The 18,760-nt window shown below is 44.5% G+C and overlaps 2 protein-coding genes across 15 annotated transcripts in view; one reads left to right on the plus strand and one right to left on the minus strand.

Annotated features, from left to right (window-relative positions):
* Positions 1–7,117: 7,117 nt before the first annotated feature.
* Positions 7,118–12,162, plus strand: LOC105050684 (nucleobase-ascorbate transporter 6). Of its 4 annotated transcripts, none has more exons than XM_073261679.1 (16): positions 7,120–7,276; positions 7,390–7,486; positions 7,634–7,821; positions 8,188–8,285; positions 8,390–8,566; positions 8,651–8,751; positions 8,839–8,914; positions 9,112–9,171; positions 9,333–9,517; positions 9,802–9,898; positions 10,073–10,159; positions 10,249–10,307; positions 10,412–10,503; positions 11,146–11,223; positions 11,336–11,496; positions 11,634–12,162. In XM_073261679.1, exons 3-16 carry the CDS (start codon positions 7,716–7,718, stop codon positions 11,850–11,852), a joined length of 1,596 nt encoding a protein of 531 aa, XP_073117780.1. In that variant the 5' UTR covers positions 7,120–7,276; positions 7,390–7,486; positions 7,634–7,715; the 3' UTR covers positions 11,853–12,162. The 4 variants fall into 4 exon arrangements, with proteins under 4 accessions (XP_010929099.1, XP_010929100.1, XP_073117780.1 ...); XM_010930796.4 differs by having other exon boundaries at positions 7,121–7,276; positions 7,390–7,579; positions 7,688–7,821; XM_010930797.4 differs by having other exon boundaries at positions 7,118–7,579; positions 7,651–7,821.
* A 986-nt stretch (positions 12,163–13,148) lies between these two features.
* Positions 13,149–18,760, minus strand: part of LOC105050682 (histone-lysine N-methyltransferase TRX1) — a 38,397-nt gene continuing 32,785 nt past the window's right edge. For 4 of the 11 annotated variants that reach the window (XM_029266256.2, XM_073261678.1, XM_019852368.3 and 1 more), the window contains exons 31-34: positions 18,270–18,691; positions 14,957–15,164; positions 13,467–13,978; positions 13,149–13,377 (exon numbers count right to left, since the gene is read on the minus strand). The gene's annotated coding sequence lies outside the window, so the exon portion shown is untranslated. Of the gene's footprint in view, positions 13,378–13,466; positions 13,979–14,956; positions 15,175–18,269; positions 18,692–18,760 lie in introns of all 11 variants that reach the window. The other 7 variants (XM_029266257.2, XM_029266260.2, XM_029266259.2 and 4 more) reach the window with 7 other exon arrangements.

Raw genomic sequence — 18,760 nt, forward strand, 5'->3', positions numbered from 1 at the left:
GGGAAGCTCTGCTCCTTCCGACCTAGAATTATCTACTCCACCCCCTATCCAGGACTGCCTCAGATTCTCAACTTCTTCTTCTAGCTCTCCCTTTTTCAGCAGCGCATCCTGGAGCGCCCGACGAAGTCGCTGACTTTCGCCTCCGCCTCTCGATGCCTCTTTCTCAGGACCTCAGATTCTGCCTCCGCGTCCGTGATGGCCCGCTGCTCGTATGCCAGTTGGATCTTCAGTTGCTGCAGCTCAACCGTCCTTTCTCCAAGGACGACAAAATTTCTTTAACGGTTCCTCTTAGGGACTGGAGTTCATCAGAATTCCGAGCAGAAGTAAGTTGAGCCCTGTCAGCCAGCTGCCTCTGGAGACGGGCGACTTCGTCGGCCGCCACCCTGAGTCTCCCTTTGTATTCGTCCACCTGCCTACGCCAACCGGTCCGATGCACGTCGTAGCTCACCTCGGCGTCCTAAAGCTGCTGCTGAAGGTCAGAGACCTTCTTCGACCACTTCCAGTCGCCGTCGGCCCGAGCCAAGAGCCGGGATGAGCTCCCTTCCAGCTGGCCGATCCTCTCCTTCGCAGCCGACAGTTCCACCCTGAGAGCACTAATCTTGGCAGCTTGAGCCCAAATTCGGTCGCTGGCGCTCTTCTTGTATTCCTCAAGCTCCTTCGCGAAGTCCGCCTTCCTTCGGCTATACTCCATGATCCCCTTCACATGGAGATTCCGAAAGCGGGTGGCCTCCGTGGTGGCTTCAGAATGACCCTCTCTCAATCTGCGAAGCTCGCCTTCCATCTTCTTTGACTTTTTTGTCAAGTGAAGAACTTCCTTCTTCAGCCGCTGGATCGTCGACTTCAGCGGGATCCCCAGGGGCAGGGGAAGTGCTTCGGCAGGGCACTGCCATTGGGAGACAAAAGTGTCAAGACGCGTCTCATCACAGAAAGAAAAGCAGAGAGAAGAAAGGAATGAAGGAGAAGCCATTCATGACAAGAAATTCAACTTTATTGATTGAATGATTCTTGAAGATAAAAAGTAAAAGAAAAATAGCAGTAAAAGAAAGATACAAGGTCGGAGGTCTCAGACCTCAGAGGCAGGAGTTGGAGAGCTCGGCATTCCTGGAAGGGGGGCTGCAGCAGCGGTGGTAGTGAGAGAGAGACCGACCTCGTCTTCAGACTCCTCACCCAGGAAGCTGAGGTCGAGCTCCAAAAATTTCCTGACCACCTTCTCCTGGCAGAGCTCGAACCCCTTGATGAACGCCTCCTGATCGAATTGGACATTCAGGTCTCTCATCTCCGCGAAGGCCTTGAACGCCTCTACCGCAAGGACCCTGGCCTCCGAGATCAGGACTGGAATCTGCTCAGCCAAATTGGCGACCTCGACCTCCGCCTTTCTCACCGTCTCCTCCAAGGTCTGCTTCTCCTCCTCTCGGGCTTGTTTCTCTCTTTTCAGGGCCTCTTGGAGGGCGACTACTTCGGCTGCCTTTTCTTTGAGGCGAGCGACCTCGGCCCGGCAACGCTCTTCCACCTGGACGGCGTCCCTCCTCGCCCGGTTCGTCACCTCGATATTGGCGAGGAGCTGGTGCTCAATCTGCAAGGGCGACAAGGGGATCAGAACAAGGGTCGAATAACCGGTTAAATGAAGATTTGTTTACCTCGAGGAAGGACCCTAGGGAGTCCCAAACCCGTTGCTCAGGATCGGTGCGGTCGATCCTCTCGACGACCTCAGGCAGGATGCAGCCGTCGATTAACCGCCTGATCAAGTCCCTGTCATTGAAGAGATTCTCCGGCTCCTCTTCAGAACCGAGGGACTCGTCAGCGGCGGCTCGGCGGCTACTCACCCTGTGGGCCACCGACTTCCTTCTCTTCCCCCTCTCGACTACGGGCGCCTCCATGGAGCGGACCCCCGAAACGGGAGCCCCAGTCGGCGGACTCCTCGAAGAAGCCCGAGGGGCCGTAGGTTCGGCGTCCGAGGGAACGTCGATCGCTGGAGCTGCCTGGACGGGTGCGGCCAAGCTCGACTCCTCCGCCCTGGCCCTCTTTGCCGATCCGGAGGCCGCGGCACCCTTTCTTTTGTGGGCCCTGAGGCCCCTGGCAAGCATCCGCGCTGCTTCGACGTCTATTTCTTAAAAAAAAAAAATCAATCAAAAATCAGAAATCAATAATGGGGTGAAAAAAGAAGGAGTGGCACAAAAAAAAAAAAAAGAGAAGGAAGAAGAGAGAAGAAAAAGAAAGAAAAAGAAGAAGGACAGAAGAAAAGAAGAGAAAGAAAAAGATGAAGTACTCGCAAAATCCTGGGGGCTCAGACCGATGTTGAACAAAAATTGCTCCCTCAGAAGGTTGGGAAGGGAAGGAGTGGAATAGGCGAGAAGCTTCCGGGCAGCCTGGAGGTCGTCCTCCCCCAGGCTGGGGTTCCGGCGGACAGAATCCCTCAGAGAGCCCTAAAGGGGCAGGCCCAGCCTCAGGGTCGGGCAGTGGACGAAGAGATATTTCTCCTTCCAGTTGTGGATCGAAGAGGGGGCACCTTTCAGCAACCCCTTCTTGCCGAACTAAGGGGAGAAATACCACCAGTCCTTCGCCGAAGGATGACGCTTGAAGGTATAGAAATGTCTAAACAGAGAGAGGGACAGTTGGACCTCGACTACGTGGCAAAGGGAGAGAAACCCTATCAAAAACCTAAAAGAATTCGGAGCAACTGAAGCCAAAGAGATATCTAAGAAACGGAAGAGGGCAACAACAAAGGACGGAAGCAGAAGCCGGAGCCCGGAGCGGAACGCCTCCTGATACAGGCAAAAGCGACCGGATGGGGAAGTGCTAGCCCGGTCGGAGGGGCTAGGAAGCTCTAAGTCATACTCCGGAGGAACTCCGTACTGAACCCTTATCAGCAGGAGTTCATCCGGAGTCAAGGAGCAGGGAATGGCATCCGACGCAAAAATCAGGCGAGGCCCCGCCCCAGGTACGGGTTCATCTACAGAACGGGGGACTTGGGGGGTTGAGGCAGAAGAACTCCCGGAACCATCGGAAGCGGAGGTACCGGAAGACATTTCGAATACCTTCAAATGAAGACCCTGATGATCCCGAAGAAAACGGACAGGACAAAGGGCAAGAGATCACAGGAGACTGACTCAGAGGAATACAAAAAAAAAATAGCAAAGAAAGGGCCCCTAAGTGGCGAGAAGAAAGACGAAGGTTCTGGGACTAACCTAGATCGCTTTGAGGGATGCAGAGGGGCGAGGACAGGGATGACTCGAAGGACGCCTATGGCCAGAGAAGACGTCAAGAGAAACAGGGCTCTCGAAGAAAGGGCAGGTACCGATAGAATTCTGAAGCGGAATAGGGCCCCTAAAGATGGAAGGACGGGTTTAAATAGACCCTGGGATCCGGCGCCATAATGATCGCGAATCGTCCCAGGCCGATCCGCCCTCGACACGTGTCCTACTCGCCACGGCAGGCGGCTAAAAGCGGCTGACGGTTGGCAGGGCCATTATTGCACTGTACCTGGGCCAGTGTACCAGCGGAAATTTCGAAGGGTCCTTTCGTATCGCTCCGATTCGAAAAGACTCCAGCATGCGCACATTTAATGCCCAAAATATCTGGAGGCGGTCGTACACAGGATTCAAGGGGACAACTTCGGCTGTGCAAATCTCTCTGTACTTCCTTCATTCGAAATTCAAACTCGGAAGTAGGGAGACTGGTGTTGGGTATAAAATACCCTCAGCCGAAGCTCTCAACGGAATTAACCCTCACGAGTCGTCCTCGACTCCGGCTGCAGACAGATCTCGTCCGGACTCCTACGGAAGCCGGACTCCGCCCACAACTTCAACTGCAAGGAAGACTCCGCCCGGACTCCTACGGGAGCCGGGCCCCGTCGCCAGCTTCAATTGCAAGCAGACTTCGCCCGGACTCCTACGGGAGCCAGGCTCCGTCGCCAACTTCAACCGCTGGTAAGCTTCATCCGGACTTCGCCCCTGACTTTAATTGCAGGAAGACTCCGTCCGGACCCCTACGGGAGACGGACCTCGTCCCCGACTTCGGCTGCAGACAGACCTCGTCCGGACTCCTACGGGAGTCGGACTCCGCCCACAACTCCGACCGCAAGCAGACTCCTTAGGGGCCGGGCTCCGTCGCCAACTTCAACCGCTGGTAAGCTTCGTCCGGACTTCACCCCTGACTTTAATTGCAGGAAGACTCCGCCCGAACCCCTACGGGAGCCGGGCCTCATCCCCGACTCCGGCTGCAGACAGACCTCGTCCGGATTCCTACGGGAGCCGGACTCCGCCCATAATTCCGACCGCAAGCAGACTCCGCCCGGACTCTTACGGGAGCCGGGCTCCGTCGCCAACTTCAACCGCTGGTAAGCTTCGTCCGGACTTCGCCCCTGACTTTAATTGCAGGAAGACTCCGTCCGGACCCCTACGGGAGCCGGGCCTCGTCCCCGACTCTGGCTGCAGACAGACCTCGTCCGGACTCCTACGGGAGCCGAACTCCGCCCACAACTCCGACCGCAAGCAGACTCCGCCCGGACTCCTACGGGAGCCGGGCTCCGTCACCAACTTCAATTGCAAGCAGACTCCGCCCGGACTCCTACGGGAGCCGGGCTCCGTCACCAACTTCAACTGCAAGCAGACTCCGCCTGGACTCCTACGGGAGCCAGGCTCCGTCACCAACTTCAACTGCAAGGAAGACTCCGCCCGGACTCCTACGGGAGCCGGGCTCCGTCACCAGCTTCAATTGCAAGCAGACTCCGACCAGACTCCTACGGGAGCCGGGCTCCGTCGCCAACTTCAACCGTTGGTAAGCTTCGTCCGGACTTCGCCCCTGACTTTAATTGCAGGAAGACTCCGTCCGGACCCCTACGAGAGCCGGGCCTCATCCCCGACTCCGGCTGCAGACAGACCTCGTCCGGACTCCTGCGGGAGCCGGGCTCCGTCACCAACTTCAACCGCTGGTAAGCTTCGTCCGGACTCCTACGGGAGCCGGACTTCGCCCCTGACTTTAATTGCAGGAAGACTCCGCCCGGACCCCTACGAGAGCCGGGCCTCGTCCCCGACTCCGGCTAAAGGAAGACTTCGTCCGGACTCTTACGGGAGCCAGACTCCGGGCTCCTCTCAAATGGATAGCTAACCACCCCTCTCCGCCAGATGCTCCAGCCGAACTTCAGCCGACAGATCTGCACTCCCTAGCGTGACGCAGCAACGGCCACGATCCTGCTCCACTTCCTGCGACGGATTCCGCGCGGCTCCATTACTCCCTGACAGACCGCTATGATGCCTACGATCCTGCTCCACTTCCTGCGACGGATACCGCACGATTCTTCCATCCTCTGGCAAGTCGCGACAACGGACGCCGCTCTACTCCCTGCGGCAGACTCCACGTGGCGCGCTTCGGTGATAGCCACGGGTCTACTTCACTACTCTTCGCAACAAACTCCGCCTGATCCTGGGCAGCCCACGACTAGACGGTTACAGACATCGCTATCAGTCTGTTGCTCCCTCCGCCTATAAAAGGAGGGACCCCAGATACGTTATAGGCTAAGCTCTCATTTTTACCTAGAAACTCTGCTAAAATTTCCGTTCGAGCACTCCATTCTTGTTGAGGCAGAGAACTGACTTGAGCGTCGGAGGGTCTTGTCGGAGCAACCCCACATCCGGTTTAGACTTCTTTTGCAGGTCCCGACGGCGACCGCGACTCCCTTGACTCCAGCTTCTTCGGCGTAGGTGGATTTTTGCACCAAAAGATGTTATTTATGATAGTAGAGATACATACGACAGATTCAATATTTATACAACTCCCCGTAGTTGCATTAGTGATGCAAATTGTATTTAAACCTTAATAAATTGTTGCAGTTACTAGTTCTTTTCATTTCACAGAGAATTTATCTAATATATTCGACTTTGATGAGATGTAGTCTTACGACCAACCACCTTTAATACGCACTAATCACACCCCGTGGATCAATGGAAATTGACAAAGTTCAGAAGCAGATGATAGCGACAGGAGACCATCCTAGCTTAAAATGAAAGGTTCCCTGTTTCCTGACCCAATAGAAGACTCCTCTAATGGTTCTATGATAGAGACAGAGTATGTCCCTTCTAAGTAATTAAGTATGAGGATACATGACGTTATGATATGGAGGCGTCACTAATATCCAAAGCCAAGAGTTTAAGGTTGGCACCGGACTCGGACAACACATCTGGCCTTTCCCTTTCTGCAAGCCGCGCAAAGGTAGTGGACTGTGTGAAGTAATGTTGTGGCGAAGCAGATTAATTATCCGATGAGGAATACTCCTTATCAACATCATGTTTTTTGGTGATATATACATAAGTATTAATAAATCTATTGGGAAAAAGATAAGGTAAATGAGCCCAAGTGTATCGGCATCATCCCACAAACGTAACTGAGCTTTGATCTCATTTGCTTATTTTGGGTTGATAATTTAGAAATGTAAATTTTTTTATGTGCACAGCGTTCAGATTTTCCTATATATTATTATTTAATTATATATGAGGATGATCACATCATTTTGATGTGAGGGCAGTCTAAAAAATTAGAGTATAAAAAATTTCATAGACCGACGTCAGTTTTCACCCGATTGTCAAATTTAATCTTTGAATACGTTACTATATACTATGCAATCTAATCTATCGTACTGTTCATCTTCTGATAAACATACTGCATCATCATTGCAGCAGAGAGGTAAAGTACAATTCAAATATTAAAAAGAAGTGGATAAATTTCTAACTATTTTGTACCATCACAAATCTTTCTAATGATAATAATAGAGTCTTCACAATGAAAATTCGTAATTTTTGCCTGTCAAATTAGAAGGCTATATGAGGCTTGCAATCAGAAGAAATGAGTGAGGGGTAAATCACAAAGTATATGGGAACCATCATAACTCTACCATCATTTGTCAAAAATTATAACAGCCTTTGGATGAAGTTAACCAATTGTCCACCTACGCATCATGAGAGCCTTTAGTTTGTCATTGGTACTTGTAAAGCGCGATCCTGCCCAATAAAGAAGTGCTCTAATGGGGACAGCTGGATGCGTGAGGAATGTGTCAGCTGCCTCGCCTTTTCTTCCTCCACTTAAAAGCAACTGTGTGAAGTTCACCCCTTCTGCTGCTCTCTTTTCAGCTTTACCGCCCACTTTGTGCCTGCTCCTGAATGGAAGTAACCGCATCCTTTGACACTCTTCCTTGCTCGCCTTGGAGTGTGAGAAGACTTTTGCATTCCCTCCACAGCAGGGCAGAGAGAAAAAGAAGCGCGGATCGAGGAGAAAAAAATGAGAGGTGTTTGAGGGGGTCCCCTTTCTCTGGAGTTTTTATTTTTTGAGGAACTTTCTCTCGAGTTCTCGAATCGTCGCTTTATACCCTTCAATTTTTTTGTTTGACCCTTTTATCAGCAATGGTATGGTGGGGGGCTGATGGTGGCTTTTTTCTCTCTGGAATCTAAAGCCACCTTTGAGAAATAGCAAAGAAAAGAAAGGGTGGGGAGGTTCGGTAGGCTGCTTTGCTTCTCTCTCTTCTTTCATCTTTTTATCCTGCATTCTGGTCTCCTTCTCTTTTGGTCGGCGAGGGTTTCGAGTCTGCTTGGTGAGTTTTTTTTTTCTTTTATTTTCTTTTGGTGCTCTGGTTTTCTGATTGTAGCTTGTTTGAGGGTTGAGGAGTGGAAATTCAGGGGAAGTTTGGAGGATTTTGTAGGAGGTTTTTGATTGAAGGGAGGAAGAAGATGGCCGGAGCGGCGCCGCCGCCGAAGCAGGAGGAGTTGGTGCCCCACCCAGTGAAGGATCAGCTTCCCAATGTTTCCTACTGCATCACCAGTCCTCCTCCATGGCGTGAGCCCAAAATCACCATTCTTTTTTTTTTTTTTCCTTCGCATTTTTGCTATTTTATTTTTTGTTGGATGTACGAGAACTGATTGTTTCCCTTTCTTTAATATGCTTCTTGATTAATTATATCAAAATAAATGTTCATATAGAAGTGTTATTACTCTCTTATCTGGGTAGGGGCTCCTATTAGATTGGGTTTTTTTGCTGCTACTTCAGTAAGATTTATTTAATTTTCTTCCTTTATTTGCTTTTGAAGGTTTCATTGTTTTTGTTTTCCACCTGATATGGGTTTTTGGCTTTTAACGTCACCTGTTTGGTTTAATGGCAAAATTTCGATGCCACATCAATGATTTTGTGGGTCTTCTAATGCAGCGGAGGCTATCCTTCTAGGTTTCCAGCACTACCTAGTTATGCTTGGCACCACTGTTATCATTCCTACTGCTCTTGTTCCTCAGATGGGTGGAGGAAATGTAAGACTTAATTACCCATTTATGCGTGATCCATGAGGTTGTTGGTTGGTCGAGCTTTTTGTTTTCAAAAAATTTTGTATGTGAAACCACTTTTATTGCTTTAGGATGAGAAGGCTCGGGTGATCCAGACGTTACTGTTTGTGGCCGGCTTGAACACTCTGTTACAGACCTTCTTTGGAACTCGTTTACCTGCTGTGATTGGAGGCTCGTATAGCTTTGTTCCCCCTACCATCTCTATCATCCTGGCTGGCCGTTATAGTAACATCGCAGATCCTCATGAGGTTTCTGCCACACTCTACATTTGCCTTTATGACATTTTAATTCTTTTAGTTTGAAGTGTTTAATGCAGCATGGTTGCCCTGCAGAAATTTCTGCACATCATGCGGGGAACCCAAGGTGCCCTTATTGTTGCTTCAACTCTTCAGATTATATTGGGTTTCAGTGGGCTATGGCGTAATGTTGCAAGGTTGGTAAAAGGTCTATGCTTCTAAGTGCAACATATGTGCTTAATTTTGTGCTTATCTATTGTCTTTGAATATCCATATAACAACAGATTTCTAAGTCCACTCTCAGCTGTACCTCTTGTTGCTCTGGCCGGATTTGGGCTCTATGAGCTTGGTTTCCCTGGAGTAAGTGCCCTTTATTTTGTCTCTTTGGGTAGAGTTAGCTTATGTAGATGCTACTAGAGGGCTGTGATTTTTCTGCTGATAGTCGTGATTGTTATAATGACCAGTAAAGGAATGAAACTTTGTGTGGTCTTTGTTTTTTTTTCACCTGCTCTATCTTTGTTTTCTAATAGCTTGTGAATTCTGTGATGGACACTCAGGTTGCAAAATGCATTGAAATTGGACTTCCACAGTTAATAATGCTGATAATATTTTCTCAGGTATTATACTGTGATAAATACCCCATCCCCTTACCATCACCAAAAGCCACTCAAACAATCAGCCATCGGCACCACACCCATGCACCCGCATGCATGTTTAGTGAAGTTTTGATTTAGCTAATCCTGATTTCATGAATGTTTTTGGAAATCATTTTATGCAGTACATACCCTATGCTGTACATTCACCAAGACCTGTCTTTGACCGGTTTGCCGTCATATTCTCTGTTGCAATTGTTTGGCTATATGCTGTCATACTCACTGTGGGCGGGGCATATAGGAATGCAGCACCGAAAACTCAACAGCATTGTCGCACTGATCGTTCTGGACTTGTTGGTGCCGCTCCTTGGTAAAGCTCTTTATATATATATATATATATATATATATATATATATATATATATATATATATATATATATATGTTTTAATTTGTTATTCTGTCTCCTGCACAAATCTGTGCTCTGGAGTGTTTAAGCCCACTAATTCACCTTGAAGGGGTGGGTGTCAATGTATCAATTAACTAGTCACTTTTTGTGGTATTGGATATGGGGAGATAAAGGCCTCAAGTTGCATCTCCTTGACAACTAATTCAATTCTGTAATTTTTTTTATTGTTGAAATACCATATGTGCAGGATCAGAGTTCCATATCCTTTTCAATGGGGAGCACCAACATTTGATGCAGGTGAAGCTTTTGCAATGATGGCTGCTTCATTTGTCGCTCTTGTAGAGGTCCGCCTATGTTTATGTTATTATATTCTTAAGGACCAGCATTCAGGTGCCTTTTTAGGCTGTTACTGCTGTCATTGCTAATTTAGCTAGTTTTTCATCAGCACCACATGGTTTAGTGACAGTAAAATTTAGCCGACTGGAAGTTTTACCTGTACATCTTATGTCACATTGTAGTCAACCGGTACTTTTATTGCGGTTGCAAGGTATGCAAGTGCTACACCAATGCCCCCTTCCATTCTCAGTCGTGGTGTTGGTTGGCAGGTAATGGAATTTGATAGCTTATTCATGATTACATGGTCTGACCCAGGTGATTGTTGAATGATTGATCATAACTGTTATTTCCATTGCAGGGGATTGGTATCTTGTTGGATGGGCTATTTGGAACAGCTAATGGCTCCACAGTATCTGTGTAAGGCTGATGAGAAACATGCATTTTATCTGGACATGATTTGGTTAGTGCTTGAAAATATTAATTGCCTGTTCTGAAGATCTGATCATGTTTTCCTGGTTTAGAGAAAATGCTGGTTTGCTAGCCTTGACACGTGTTGGCAGCAGAAGGGTTGTGCAAATTTCTGCAGGCTTCATGATATTCTTTTCCATTCTTGGTAGGTTGTTTGTTTCTGTTGACTTTATTATCTGGAATACACATGAATGCTTGAATCGGTTGGACCAGGATGTGAACTAACAGTGGAGCATAATTCATAGAGCTCAACTAAATGGCCAGAAGAAGATAGAGTTTGTTATGTGTCATGGATTATAGACACAAACAGGCAGCATATCTTGATGTGATCAACTTAATTGCATGGATTTTTTGCTGACCTTGAAAACTGGATAAGTTCTTTGATTAATTGCTGGATATAATTTGACATGTAGCAACAATATCAGCAATGTTACCCTAAAATTCCTAAGTGCATTTCTAAGTCCTTTAATAAATATAAATGTATAGTTTGATTTTCTGCCTTCAAGTTCTCTATGTATTCTGTTTGGATAATTTTTGCTTCTTAAAATTGACAAGTTAGCTTTTCATATGCTTTTCTCATGTATATTCTGACAATTTGGAAACTTAACCTTTTACATCACTTACATGACTAAATACATGTCATTTCTTCAGAACTATGTGCATGTAATTGGTTTTTTCAGATGAAGCTACATGCATGTAAATCTTAACTGGTCTTTCGTAAGGTACTCTGACAATTTTTAACCCAGAATTATTTTTGACAGTAAATATTTGCCTTGAGTCCATGCAGGAAAATTTGGAGCAGTTTTTGCATCCATTCCAGGACCAATAATTGCAGCTTTATATTGCATTTTCTTTGCGTATGTTGGTATGTACTGACACTTGAATAGCTGGTCCTCAGTCATCATGTTAGATCTACCGAAGTCTGATATATGCGACCATCTTGTGTACTCTTGATTTATGTTATCATATATGAACAGGTGCAGCTGGTCTCAGTTTCCTTCAATTCTGCAACCTCAACAGCTTTCGGACAAAATTTATCTTAGGTTTCTCTGTGTTCATGGGTTTGTCTGTTCCACAATATTTCAATGAGTACACAGCGGTTGCTGGCTATGGTCCAGTGCACACTGGTGCAAGATGGGTATGAACTTAATCTGCAATCATTATTGAGCAACACTGAATTATCATTTTTGATATTTCTCAGAAGGAAAAAAAAAACAATGAATTATCATTTTTAACAATTCACTCGGAGCTAAATGGAAGTTCTTCTATTTCCAGTTCAATGATATTGTCAACGTGATATTCTCTTCGGAAGCATTAGTTGCGGGCCTTGTGGCATATTTCTTGGACAACACCCTGCACAGGCATGACAGCGCAATCAGAAAGGACAGGGGCCGTCACTTCTGGGACCGATTCAGATCCTTTAATGCAGACAGCAGAAGTGAGGAATTTTATTCATTGCCGTTTAACCTGCATAAATTCTTCCCATCCGTGTGAGCATGCAGCTACGCAGTATTGAACACGAAATGTCCTTGTAGGATTTTTATTTTGGTCGCGATGTTACAAATGTTGTTGTTTTCTATTCCTACTTCTGTGACCAGAAGGATTCCTAAGGGTTTTTCTCCGCCGCTGCCGCCGGCAGCGCCCCCGCCCCCCACTTTGTTTTGTGTGTGTATGCGCTCCTTTTGTATGTTTGATAGGTAAAATAGATGAAGTCAATAACATTATTGCTGCATGTATGTTGCAATGTCGAAGTAGACAAAATATCAAAGGGGTAATGAAATCCTTGTTACCGTTGTCGCAGGTAGTATACATTTCCTTACCGGCTAGGTGTCTGTAATATTAAGCATCATGCAGCCGAAGTGCTCGGCTCCTTTGTTAGTTTTAACTGGTTAGAGTTCCATGGATAATGTGCCAACCATCCATGGAGATCCGACATATGCCAGAAACATTTATTTTCTTCAGTAGCATGGATAGGAATTATAAATTGAGTTTTGACAGGATGAAAGATTGCATTGCTCAGGCCCACTGGGAACCTGTCTTCTTTAGTTCTTTAATGCAAAATTGTGCCTCTCAACTGGATGACCGTAAGTACCTGAAGCATTTTCTTGACACGTGCATGATGGGGGTAATAGAATTCATTTCAGACTGCTGTCGTGGTGTGTAACCATCCTACTTAAGCTAAGCTTTTGTCAATTGCATATTATACACAAATTCATCTTGGATACCCAATTTCCTCAACCCTCCGCTTTTCTTCTTTGACGCAATATTTGGCGTCATTATTTCACAATATTGACATGCGAATTTAATATCATGTATCATTTGGTGATGTTATGATCAGCTAGACAGACAAACATATTTGCATCGTTGACAAAAATCCTTCGCTTATCATATGCCCACTTGCCCAGTTGAAGATGCAGCGAGCATGCTTGAGGTTTGCATATGATAACCGTCCCAAAAAAATTGAAAAAGAGAATGCAGACATTATGACTGCATTGACATCCCTCTGAATGACAGAGAGACTGCATGATGACCAGTGAAGACTCATTTTGCACTGGGGCCACTCTTGTAGCTAGCTGAGCCTGGTAATGTGTCTCAGCTTATGAGTATTGGCTTCTCCAGCCCGTTTTGTGCGGCCACCCAAAGCAGGTTAATATCTGAACTACTTCTACCACAAACGCGTCTCTTACACCACCGTGTGTGTAACATGGGCGGTATGGCTATGATCCAGGCCATTTCATCCTCTAGACAGTTCGCCTGAAAGTCTGCTGACAAATCCAAACTCTCAACTCCTAAACTGGCAATGTGCAAAAAGCTTATATGAACCTTGTTACAATTAAAGTAGGTTAGCCAATACAAAACACCGGGATTTCCTTGCAACACCACAGCTGATGCAGTAACCAGTGGTTCTGTCAGAGCCATTGATCACGTAGCGAATGATCCCTTAAAAAGAATACTGTTACTCAGCGTTCCCAACCTTTCCCCCATACTTAGAGAGAACACCCTCTCCTTGATCTTTAACCTGAAGCACAAAACGCAACAAATGAAGATATTCCCCAAAAGATTGCAGTTAAAGCAGAGCCACGTGGATGTCAATTCTAGAGTACATACCTGGTCACAGAACCAAGCAGGCTCAAATTCCACGTTCTCACAGATATTTTATTGACCGTTTTCTTCTTTGAACCCTTTTGTTTCCTTTGCGCAACGGAGTAGAAACATTTGAATCCAAAACTTCGGCATTTTTTTCAAAATATTTTTCACTCCCTTCTTTAGCATCATGCGAAAGGGAGGTCTTCGGATGACGAATGCCAGTATTCTCTCGTTTCGAAAAGGGATAGCAGATCATCGGTGCCATTCTCACTCAATACAGATTCTTGTCGAGTCTTGTCAATTACTGTTAACTCAATAGTTCCACCACAAGAATCCTGGGAAAGTTTGTTCATGTCAGATCCTGTGGGAATCTCATCCTCCGAGTCGGTCACTTCCAGCTGGGTGGATGTCTGAGTGCCATCTACTGACTGCTGAGAAGAGTTGGAAGAGCCACGTGAGTTTATGACATTACAAGTAATCTGCTTCTGTGCCTTTCCGAAAAGTACATTTGTCTTGGAATATGTCTGTACAAACTTGGCACGAAGAGAAGGTTGGATAAGCTAATTTTTGTGAGGGGGAAAATGACATCGCAGGATTGATACAATCTTGCATTTGCAACCCAATTTTCAACGCAGAGTTCAATTTTGTAGTTAAACAACCAATGAATTGAAAATTTGTGTCTGGCATAGACAACGTTCTTCACAGAAGAGAATATCAGAGAATATAATGACAAAAGTTGATTGGAAGACTTTACTCGTGATAAAGCAATCATATGACTGAAATTCAATAATTATGAGGAAAAGGAACATAAGCTTGCCAGAGTTTCATAACATTTCCAACGAGGCATGCTGTGGTGAAGTTACAAGGTCTACAATAACTGACATCTCATAATAGATTTGAAGTAATCTGCATCATCGTAGCATTGGCTAAAGTTTATGTTCTTCAACATCAGATGGTAACATTTTTTTTGTTATTTTGAATATACATTATTAATGGTTAAACAATAAAATAGACTTGAAGTGATTTGCAATCTTAGAATTGGCTAAAGATTTTGTTCTTCAACATCAGATGTTAACAATTTTTTGGTTATTTTCGAATATACATTGTTGATGGTAAAACTATACTATATCATACAGAAGCATATAAAAAGACATGTAGGTTAGTAATAATACGTAGATTCAATTTGTTACAAGTAAAAATGGTATAGAATAGTAGTTCAAATTATTTGGGACTCACAATTTGCACATGCTGATGTATGAGTTTAAAAACAAGAAATGTTCAGCAGCGGGAGCTGAAAAACGAATTCACATAACTGCTGCATTTCCTAAGGTAGATGATTCCAACTACCAAGCTATCAAAATCATAATTAGGATGCAATGAATTCTATTTTCTGCAACATACATTAAGATAAATTTTATCCAGAAAATTGACTTTTCCCTTCTTCAAGATTCGTAAGATCTCTCATATCTTATTCAACTAAACAGCAAAGGTATATGACATAAAAGTAGTACCTCTTTGCAGCTTCCTCAGGCTCAAAGTCGAGGAATGCAAAAGCCTTGAAGATAGGATCCCTGGTCTTTCAGTTCCCCATAACCGCTGGGCTCATATTAACAAAGACCAGGGAACCCTTTGAAAGTCAAAGGCAAGTCCCTGTGGATGTTCTTCTTCCATATACTGACACCAAGGGCACTTGGAATAACATATATCGCTGCAAATCTCCTTTTTAAAACTACAAAATTTCAGCCTCAACCAGAACCAGAAGAATGCAAAGAAAAAGAAATGAAAGAAAAACAAAATGATGAACAGGGTCAATATGGATCGAGTATATGTTTGCTTTTATTCAGACTAGTAATAATGGACATGCCGATGCACATGGCTGCTAAAGATTTTAGATATAGAATAAACTTTAAAAAGATTTAAGCATGAATGAGATGCTAATATATCTTTTATCATAAAATAATCTAAAATTTATTTGCTATATTACATTCTTAATCTATAAATAAATTTTTATGTCTTTATTATGTACAAGCTCATAAATGACTTCCTCCCCACCTCTCCTTGATTAGAAACTCTATGCAAGCAGGTATGTTTCTTTGGAATATATGTTTTGAACATAAAGAGGAAAATATCATAGTCAAAGTGTGAAAATCACAAGACATGCAGATTATGTAATCCTTGATTTAGTATTTATCTTCAAAGCAAAAGAAAATAGAGAGGAATTTTTAAATACCATGCATTCTCCCAATAGTTATGTATTTATTTATTTTGGTAAAATCTCGTGTGTGCGTGTGCATGCGCACGTGTGTGGGTGCGCATGGGTGTGCGTGTGCATGTGTGGGCGCGTGTATGGAAACATTTGTGTGGTGCCATTGAGGTGAAATTGGGATATTGTGTGTGGAAACATGTGCGTGTGGATATTTGGGGTGCCATTGAGGTGAAATTGGGATATTGTGTGGAAACATGTGTGTGGATATTTGTGGTTCCATTGAGGTGAAATTGGGATATTGTGTGTGGAAATATGGGGCTTGATTCATTGTAGACCAAGGAGACCCTGAAGAATCCCAATCCCAGACAGTATGGTAACCTGGAGACTTGAGTAGGATCAGGATGAAGCATCCACACCTACCATCTTGAGCAAACTTGGCCTCATCTCAATAGATGAGTTGATCTAATCTTTCTGTCCAAATATCACTAGAATCCATGAATAAGTGGATTGTGATTCCAGCATTCATACTTTACTTTAGCTTTATATCATGGCCAACTCGAGAGAGAGAGAGAGAGAGAGAGAGAGAGAGAGAGAGAGAGAGAGAATGCAGTAGCATCCCAACTGAGGAGAGTTCACTTGGTTAACAGTGGTCTCTACGCTGGATAATGGAAGCAGGATGCTAGTCAACAAAAAAGTTTGAAATCGGTACATACTATGCGGCCATTTTGAAGAATATGTATTTCAGGAAACAATCAGGATATTAAGGGCGGATGGTGTAATGGGAAAGTTTCCACATGAATATTGGCAAATGTATAGTTTTAAGATTTTAGATTTCCTTCATAATATAATACATGTAACAGTTAAATTGCAAGGACTAGAATATTACAAAGGAAGAAGGGCTCATGAATATAATGGGAATAGCCAAAATTAGGATCATTAGACTAGGAAAACTGAAGTTAGTAATAAATACATCAAAGAAAGCATGACCTCATAAAAGGACCAACTACAAAGTGAGGATAACATTAAAACATATTCAACATGGGCCAAAGATGATGCATATTTGTAATAGTTCTTAAATTCAGGTGGAACGATCATCAAGGATAGAGGAAGACTGAAGATGTTAAGGATGGAGGTAGTGAGAAATATTTGAGGTTTTGTTTAAAAAAAATGGAGGACTTGCCTCTAACAAGAACTAAAGAGCTAGGGTTCATCTTCACACACATGCACACACAAAAGAAAAAGGAAAGAAAGAAAAATCCCTCAAGTGCATCTCATGTACCAACCTTTACACATAGTTTTAGAAATGTCAAGTGTCATTTCCCCTACATGTATATAAGAACACATGTATCTGGTGGCCTCTAATTAACTTGCACAAGTCTTTAGTGAAATCAAATCAGTTGGCACTACTTAAACCATGAGCAGTTCGCTAGCATTATGATCTTGCTCTTGGTGATATATCCGAAGATTAGCAAAAGCATTTTTTTGGTTTTTAATTGTTTTAGACCCCGTTTAGGTGCCAGATTAGGCTGCCCAAGGGTAATCCATGCGCAAGAGAAAACTTGAAGAAGATGGAGAAATATGAAGGATCAAAGGAGGCCCAAGATTAGATTATCACGATATTTCAAGGAAACGGTAAACCATCTCTTCGGCTGAGCTTCTTATGCAAAGGTTTCAGGAAGATTTGTCAGTTTTCTCTAAAATCCATCGTCTTCTCAGCAACTCCCTATTGTATGTGGAGTTATCTGGTGGATAAAGTAATCGGCATCCAAGCAGCCCCTTATATAACTATAGAAAACAAGTACCAGCCAAGTATGAGAGTCAAAAGGTATGACTTCAGTTTAAGGACCTTCAGAGTTCTGTGCAGCCAAGGACACGATATGATAGTGCAATCTTATTTGGGGATATGAGGTCCGATATAAAAGAACTTTGATCCCATTTGTAAAAAGACTTCTTCAATCCTGTTCCTTCATAGAAATAAAATTAAGGCATTAGACTTAACAACAATTTAATATCAAAGCTTCTTTCATGCTAAGGATACACACATATGATTTACTAATTTTTAAACCCTAGATTAGTTTCCAAAGGTAGAAACTAGATATTGTTATTGATTTGGTTGTCATATTTGATTATTCCTCACATTCTCGGGCAGACACCAGCCAGAGCTTTTACGAAATCCATCAGATAGGAGTTCACTGTTTGTAGCTATCAGCACTTCATCACACGTATTGGGACAAGAACCCAGGTAACAGTATTCAATCAAGGCTTGCAGGTGATACACGAATAGCTCAAGGTGAATCAATCTTCTTGAAAGACATGAATGCAAGATAAGATTGAAGTCGTACATAGAAAAAAGGAACAAGAAATTGATGAAAATAGATACAATAACATGATAGGAAATTGTGAAACAGACAACGATTTTTGATGCCCTAAAAAGAAGATTTAAATTGAATTGGCGAGGCACTACTGATACTCAATAGGAATGGATTCGAGTTGGAATCTGCCACAGAATTAACAGCTCAAATGAAAACATCGATGATTGATAAATAAGCAACTAATGAGCTTAGAATCAGAGGAAAAGAGGCACCAATTAACAGAGCACAGTCTTGGCTCTATCCTACCTTGATGCTGTGACTCTTGCTTTTCCGAATTTGGCCTCGTTCTTGAGCTTATTGATGTTGGCAAGCTGGGCTTCCCTTCTCCGCTCCATCTCTTCCAAGAGCTGCTCCTCCGCCGTGGTATCGTACGTCTTCCCTTCTCCAGCCACCGCGCCATCTCGTCCAAAGGGATCAGCGGAGACACCGCCCGCTCCCTCCGTCGGAGAGGCCATGTCCCTTTCCCCGCTGCCCAGACGAGAGCGGAGAAGCCCACGCGGGGCCATCGCATTTATTCAGCTAAAGAGAGCGTTCGGAGGAGAGAAGGTCTTGGAGGCGGGAGGAGCGACAGGAGCGCGGACGGAAGGGGGATGATTGGTGCTGGGCAGTGGTGCGACAGGGGCTGCTCTGGCACACATCATCATCCAAATCCCCGACTCGCCCACTCCCTATTTGATTTTGAGGGAGTTTAAGATATAGCAAGTGAAGAAAAAAAAAAAAAACACAAAAAAAAAATA

This window comes from Elaeis guineensis, chromosome 8 (assembly GCF_000442705.2).
Source record: "Elaeis guineensis isolate ETL-2024a chromosome 8, EG11, whole genome shotgun sequence".
Lineage (NCBI taxonomy): Eukaryota > Viridiplantae > Streptophyta > Magnoliopsida > Arecales > Arecaceae > Elaeis > Elaeis guineensis.

Excerpts from the sequence above, each read along its gene's own strand:
- LOC105050684 (XM_010930797.4), top strand. The coding sequence starts at position 7,716 with ATGGCCGGAGCGGCGCCGCCGCCGAAGCAGGAGGAGTTGGTGCCCCAC. Across the intron at positions 8,286-8,389 it reads CTCAGATGGGTGGAGGAAAT|GATGAGAAGGCTCGGGTGAT; the intron begins GTAAGACTTAAT and ends TTATTGCTTTAG. Across the intron at positions 10,160-10,248 it reads GTCGTGGTGTTGGTTGGCAG|GGGATTGGTATCTTGTTGGA; the intron begins GTAATGGAATTT and ends TTTCCATTGCAG.